This window comes from Gadus morhua, unplaced genomic scaffold (assembly GCF_902167405.1).
Source record: "Gadus morhua unplaced genomic scaffold, gadMor3.0, whole genome shotgun sequence".
Classification (NCBI taxonomy): Eukaryota; Metazoa; Chordata; class Actinopteri; order Gadiformes; family Gadidae; genus Gadus; species Gadus morhua.
This window is the reverse complement of record NW_021963961.1, coordinates 114,570-122,069: the sequence shown is the minus strand read 5'-3', so window position 1 is coordinate 122,069 and position 7,500 is coordinate 114,570. Positions and strand designations below refer to the sequence as shown.

Sequence of the window (7,500 nt, the reverse complement as noted above, 5' to 3'; positions counted from 1 at the left end):
CTGTTGAGCCATGTAAGTATTAAGGCATTACCACCCTTCTCCGGTTCTCTCCCAGATAAACACTCAGCTGCCAGTCCAACTGTCAGAGGCAGCCCTGTTTGGATTGGCACAGGGTTGGAGTGCTTGAGAGGGGCGAGGGAGGGAGGGGCTGAATTAGAGAGAGAGAGAGAGAGAGAGAGAGAGAGAGAGAGAGAGAGAGAGAGAGAGAGAGAGAGAGGGGGAGAGAGGGAGAGAGAGAGAGAGAGAGAGAGAGGTGCAGGGGGGGGGGGGGGAGGGGAGAGAGAACACGGTTGTGGCTTTAGAGAGAGATAGAGAGATAGTAAACTATCTAAGTATATACAGGTAAATACTCAATAAGAATATTTAGGTTGGCATGGAAGAGCTATGAGATGAGAAATTAAAGCCAAAAGTGAGAGAGACAAAAAGCGAGAGAGACAAAAAGAGAGAGACGAAAAGGCAGAGTTAATTACAGCCGATAGCCAGGCTGATTGAAGTGAAAATAGCGAACCTTGGCTTGGTCTCTGTCCCTTTCTGCATCCCTCTGCTCTCATGCCAGTCCCTTCTGCAGGCAGAGAACCGCATACCCTCACCAAATCACCCTCATCTGGCCGGGTTCAGCCAAACTCCTCTTCCTTTACATTTGTTTTTTCCCCAATCTTGAAGGCTTTGGCGTGCTGATAAGGTAGTAAAAAGCTGGGAACAGTAAAACACAAATAAATGCCATGTGAGCTACCGGAAATTGAATGGGGCATGAGAGAGCAATCCCTTTGAAAGTTTCTTGGATTGCTTTAAACCTGGAAATGTTCAAGTTTGTTCTCAGCCAACCTGCAATTGAAGTGTCTCCTATATTTATAATAAATACTCACCGAGTTCACCCACAAAGGCCTGAGGTCACCTTCCGCATCTAACTGTTTGTGTGTGTGTGTGTGTGTTTGTGCGCGTGCTTGTGTATGTACGGGTGAATAAAAAGACTCGCTGGTTTACAGTTGCTGCATTGCCATAGCGACAAAACAATCCCCGATCTCCACTGACTATCCCCCACTTACCACACCTTCCCTCCCTGCCACCCACCCCTTCACCTGCCCCCCCAGGTGAAGCTGGACGACCGGGTCATGGCCACCGAGCAGGGCCTGCTGTTCCGCCGGGTCTTCCGCCAGGACCAGGGCGTGTACGTGTGCCGCTCCCGGGAGCACGGCTTCACGCAGACCCTGGCCCGCCTCACCCTCCAGGTTCTGCAGGGGGAGGCGGTGGGCGAGCTGCTGGCCCGGGAGGACCCCTCCAGCCACGCCCTGGACTCCAACAAGGACCGGTCCGGCGGCGGGGGGTACAGAGGCTGGCCGCCCTGCGTCTCCGGCGGCGGCGGCGGCGGCGGCGGCGGAGTCGGTTCCTACGGCAACCGAGGAGGAGGTGGGGGCCAGTCGCGCTCCTGGTTCAAGGACATCATGCAGCTGATTGGTCCCAGCAACCTGCCCCACGTGGAGGAGTACTGCGAGAGGATGTGGTGCCACGACAAGCTGCGCCGGAAGCACAAGAGCATGGTGGAGAAGTACCGGCAGGCGCAGGACAGCGCCCGCAAGGCCCGCAGCAAGAGCTCCGGCGAGCGCAACCGGACGCCGCGGGACCTGCGGCGTGTGAGCGCACGGAACGAGTGAGCGGTCGGGACGGCCCGCTACCCCCGGGAGTGTTGTGGAGACGGAGAGACGTGGGAAGGGGGAGGGAGGAGGGGAGGGGAGGTGTGGAGCGAGGAGGAGGGATGGGTGATGGAGGATTTGTTGGCCGCCTCGTCCTTTGAAACGTCGAGCACTTGGATATTGGAAGAGAGGGGTGGGACAGGAATGTGACATGTAATCATTGAACTTTGTTGAAGACTATGGCGTCACATTAGTGCCATAATTCACTAATGTGATAAAAGATGCATTCGGGCGTATTACATTATTCCACACGCGTAGATATTAACTGCGAGCGCGCAAATGATCTCTGCGCGCGCAAAACAGCCTCTCGCGCGCGCAAATTACCTCAGCGCGCGCAAAACAGCCTCTCTTGTGCGCAAATTACCTCAGCGCGCGCAAAACCTCTCGCGAAAGATGTTTTTACGCTCCCGCTCGAATTTAATTTTGGCACTTTCGGGGAGGGAACCAAGGCAGGGCGATACGTGAAACGGCCAAACGTGATTGGCCGTTTCTGAAGCGCGATATTTGATTGACAGCCCTCCTCACATTCAATTCTGAATTGTACAGTAAATGGCTGAACGTATTGTAACTCCAGATTCTATGAGTATAGGCGCAGCCTTTGAAGTGTCGGCCTCATTGTCCTTTAAATAGCTGAAGAAAAGCTGTTTATTGGGAGCAGAACGTCCGCCGGCGCCCGGCTATATCTGCGAAATGCGGACGTCGTTGAGGCACGCCGCACGCGGACGTTATTGAGGCCCACTGGTGTTGGTGGTCGGGGATTACAAATTTTCAGTGCTACGGCTCACGCCTAGGGATAACCCAATATCGATAGCCTTAAAAGGCTGCCCCTATACTCATAGAATCTAGAGTTACAATAAGTAACTATCGTTTCAGCCATTAACTGTACAATTCAGAATTGAATGAGAGGAGAGCTGAGGAGGGCTGTCAATCAAATATCGCGCTTCAGAAACAGCCAATCATAGGAAAGCCCGCCCTGCCTTGGTTCCCTCCCCCATAGTGCCAAAATTAAATTCGAGCGAGAGCGTTAAAACATCTTTCGCGAGAGGTTTTGCGCGCGCTGAGGTAATTTGCGCGCGCGAGAGGCTGTTTTGCGCGCGCTGAGGTAATTTGCGCGCGCGAGAGGCTGTTTTGCGCGCGCAGAGATCATTTGCGCGCTCGCAGTTAATATCTACGCGTGTGGAATAATGTAATACGCCCGAATGCATCTTTTATCACATTAGTGAATTATGGCACTAATGTGACGCCATAGAAGACTGTCCACCAGGCCTGTCCGTGGGCCTGATGATTCCTCACCAAACAGGACTCCCTCTGGAACAGGCTCTCGTGAATAGAAAATAGCATGTGCACACATAGCTTGGTTTTATTGTTATCGTTCATTTGGGGTTTTGTGTTTTTCTGGATCTACGTGCAAGGACAGCAGAGAGAGAAGCTGCTGTTTTTTTTTTTCAAAAACTGTACTGTTAGAGATTGTGGTTGAAAGTCATCTTTGGAGATAATGGAGATGATGATGATGGTGAGGATGATGATGATGATGATGATGATGATGATGATGATGATGATGATGATGATGATGATGATAATGGACTCCCAGCCTTCCATCTTGCACCCTAACCTTACAAGGATAACCACAGCAACCATTTGGTAATTAAGTTCTGCTCTGCTCCCCTCCACTCCAATGATGTTTCCACCCACAGGAGAGGATGGAAATGAAAAGCCATTTCATTTTTTCACTATCATTACCAATACCACTGTCAGCCAAGAGGACAACGTTTTCCGTTTCATTCACTGAAAAGGAGGAACAAGAAAACACTGTGCATGCTTGAGAACTATGGTAACCCTTGCTTGACACCTCCTTTTATTATACACGTAATTGTTTAAAACCTGATGGACTTTTGATTGATGATCATTGTGTTGCTTTAATAATAATATTGTGTGGCTATAGATTGTATAACTTTTGACATATTTACAGTGAACATGCTTTCTCCGCACAGCCATTTTGAACCACCGCATTTCTGACAATGGAATTACAGTTTTTTTTAACTGGTTTTCCAACCTTCGCGATCCGTATCACCTCTGTATATATATACAATCATTTCTTCACATGCACCCTTTAAAAGCACAGTGGTGGAGGAGGCGTTTTTCCCAGCAAGACATTCAGTTTAACATAACTACTTCCAACCGCCATAGCATAATCCTCCATAATCCGCCAGCACGCTTGATATAGAGAGCTGCTCGCCCTGAGACCACTGTTGATGGTTCAACAGATTAGAAACGTTCCGTTTGTCCGTTGCTCCGGGTTTTGACTTTCGTTTAAAGACTGACCAGGGGATTACCTTTACCCTGGTTCCTCTTGTACTGCTATTTCAGTGAGGGAAGCAGTCCCTTTTAATGCATTTCAACATTTATTATGTTTGACAGAAAGGCAAGAAATACTTACGAACCCCCTACTCTTTGCTCTTATTTGGTAAAGTGAAATGGGAAACATGATTAGCTGTCCATTTCTGAGGTTATAAACACTTGATAGCAGAAATCAAAGAAACATGGATTTTGCATGACTGATCCTAAACAGCTTTTGCCTGTGTTTTGCTTGCGCATTTCTTATGAGTCTGTATTTGAAAAATCCATTTAACCAATTGCTAAAATGACAAACATTGACCTATGGTCAATGTCCACGGCAACCTTACCTCACACTGCTTTCCATTATCATCTACTTGTACAACATTTCTCACAATCATTCTGTGTATTGTACTTTTCCACTGGCATCAGACGAAACAATGGAGGAGGTCAACTGTCATGCCCCACTGTTCTGAGTACTGTGAAATCTGCCTCATTTTAACGGGTTCATAGTTCATATACAGGATCAGCTTTTACATCCTCTGTGTCTTGAACTCCTATGTCCCCCCGGCACTGAGAAAGAAATGCTTTGCTTTGCCTCACAGGGAGTTTAGCGATGTGGGGGAGAACTGAGCGTGGTTTACCATTACACTGAAATAGGGAGACTGACCAAACATCACCATGAAACCACAAGGACCATGCAAATGTAATTGCAGCATATAATGGGCTCAGATTAGGGCCAGGTGATGTCTGTCTTTGTTTTTAAATTGGCTAGACTCAATCGCTTACAGCACTTGCAATAGCCTGCCATTCAATAGGGTTGGGCTTTCCCTGTAGTTTTATTTTCCTTGTTTGGTATCAACAGGGAGCCAGGGAGTGTTTTGGCAAGTGTGAGAGAAAGTAATTAGGGGAGAAGCTGTTGAACTATCAACCTACAATTGGGAAAAGATATAAACATTGTTATGCAAGGTCAAACATGAGTTGATAGAACAATAGAGAAACAGTGAAGGGAGCCAGAGAGATGAATGTTAAGGAAAGACGAGGGATGGAGTAACAACCCAGATTGGATTCACCAGGAAGGAAAGGGATCAGGGTGGATCTCATAGAAACCTGTGAGGTGAAAAGTTAAGAGACCTCTTCATTGGCAACTGGGAACTGGCTCTGTATGTACAAATACTTTCTCCATTGATGGTCAATTTAGATAAAATGATCACGAGATCTCAGTGTTCATTTCATTTCATTCTCTCACTGTCTCTTTGTTCCACAAAAACAATCAGGTCTGTAAATGGACGAGGGAATGCCTATTCTTGGATACCCTTTGTTTGACGCCAGCCAGGAAGCAGAGGTTGCCATGGTGACCCCTCATTCACCTCTCTGCAGCCATGTTGGCATGTGAATCTTTTCCTGGAAGGAGAGTGTGAGGGAAGAAAGAGGAGGAGGATGGGAGAATACGGGAAGGGGAGGATATGAGAACATCCAAAAATGTATGAAAACAAAATCCGATCTTTGACAACTTTTACGGAGACCGTATGACCCGAGCACGGCCCAAACCGAGTCAAAACACACACTCCACGGATCTAATAGGATGAAGTAATTACTTTGAAATGTGCCTTTTTTTCCAACTTATTACAATCACAGCCTATGTAATGGCATAGCTCAGTCGATGTCCGTTTATTTTCAAACCACACTGATAGAGAACGTTATTGTTGGAGTCCAACCTTAATCGTTATCTCCAAAAATATTTTGCTTTGGTCTGCTCTGATGGACTGAGAAAGTGCTCGGGACAGTGGTGAGAAAGAAAGAGCAAAAACTGAGAGAGAAGGAAGCAAAGTTGTGCTTACCTCATCTCCAGATGACCAAACGGCGATATAGTTTTCCCTAATCTCCACAGATAGGGGGTGAACGTATCGAACATGTTTTGGGTGTTAGACAAAGGCAACAGAGATCACATGCTGAGATGATGGTATATTTAACCACACGATAATGAGATGAACTGACTATCAATGGGTGATCACCTCTGGCCTCGTGACAAAGGAAAGGAAAACATGTCCCACACGTAGTTCAGAGAACAGCCACACAGTGTAAGGAAGGTGGATGTGGTTGTGAGGCTTGTCAACGGATCGCAGACTCAGATGTCAGCCATGTCCTCTTGAATCACATGCGGTCCTGATCCGTGTTCAACATTGTTTGTTGTTGTACGATTGTAACCACATGTCACATTTAATATTACTCTATTATAAAAAAATAATACATTTAAATGCGAAACCTGGGTTTGTACTTGCGCACCTTGAGTCTCGTTTTTTGGTGAGCTGTTTGCAGAACAACACTGAGGCCGCGCGTGTATAGTTTGTATACCTTTAGGGAACCATAGGTTCCCGTGATCCCCACCTTAGTGAGTAGGAGGCTGGGTTTGGACGGTGGGAAACGATTTAGACAGCGTCTAGCAATGGGAAATTGAATACTGTCTGGATTTGGACAGTGTTTAATAGTTGGGAATTGACTCCATAATACTGGGTGTCATTTGGTCACTCAGTATGGTTATCCCTGTTATGCACATTTGTAAAATAAACATAATTTTTTATCTAAGTGGCTCTGCCCAAACGTCTCTAAAGCATCTGGATGGTCATGCATTGAGATTGCTTTAGACGGTTCAATAAAGTGTGTAACAGGTCGGGTAATTTAAAGAAAACAATCAAAGTCAATCATTAAGATATTCAACATGGTTTGTAAAGCAATTCTAAAAATATATTATTTCATACTGTCTGATGAGAAAAGTGTTGGGTTGGGTTGTGTGGGCACGTTAAACATGTACAAGACTGCGGTTCCTTTTGAGATTTTAGTTACTTAACAACGACATTACAGTGAATAAATACAATTTAGAAGAAAGTGAAAATTCCAGAAAAAATAATGTCATACTGTCGAGAACTTTATTAATTTACAGCTGATCTATGGATGCAAAACGGGGAACCCTTATAAATATTGGCATAGTACCATTATGTGTATTGCAGGTGAATAGAATCTAAACAATATCACTCAAATGGGTGAACTGTAGTTGTGCTGTAATGTTTGACCGGCTGTGGATCTTCATGCCGGTGAGCGGATAGTTAAAATGTGATCACATGTATTTATGTTTTATTTAACTATCTCTTGCCATCCATGCATGCTCCTGTGTACATGTTATTTAACAAGATTAAAATGTGGTCTTTTCGAACTGAGTTCTGTCTTCTCTTTTATGATTCATATTTAACATATTGACACTCGTCGTTCAGTTATTGTTTTCTTATCTATTATTATATTATATCAATGTATATTTAAGCATATAAACAGACATTTATACACACAACATTTGTGTTAGGGTTTGTGTGTTTGAGTGTGTAGGGCATGACTAGAATCTCTTTCACTATGACTCTTACATACAAACAGAATGATGACACTCCGTTAGGTAATATGATGTGATGTGATATTCTCCAACCTA

The 7,500-nt window shown here is 45.5% G+C and overlaps 1 protein-coding gene across 1 annotated transcript in view; it reads left to right on the top strand.

Moving 5' to 3' along the window:
* The window catches only part of sema3bl (sema domain, immunoglobulin domain (Ig), short basic domain, secreted, (semaphorin) 3bl), a gene marked incomplete at its 5' end in the record, with an annotated part of 44,916 nt that extends 43,053 nt beyond the window's left edge, over positions 1-1,863 (top strand). The window contains 1 exon segment of the mRNA XM_030349924.1: positions 1,092-1,863. Within this exon segment, the coding sequence (XP_030205784.1) occupies positions 1,092-1,652 (561 nt within the window).
* Positions 1,864-7,500: the final 5,637 nt, after the last annotated feature.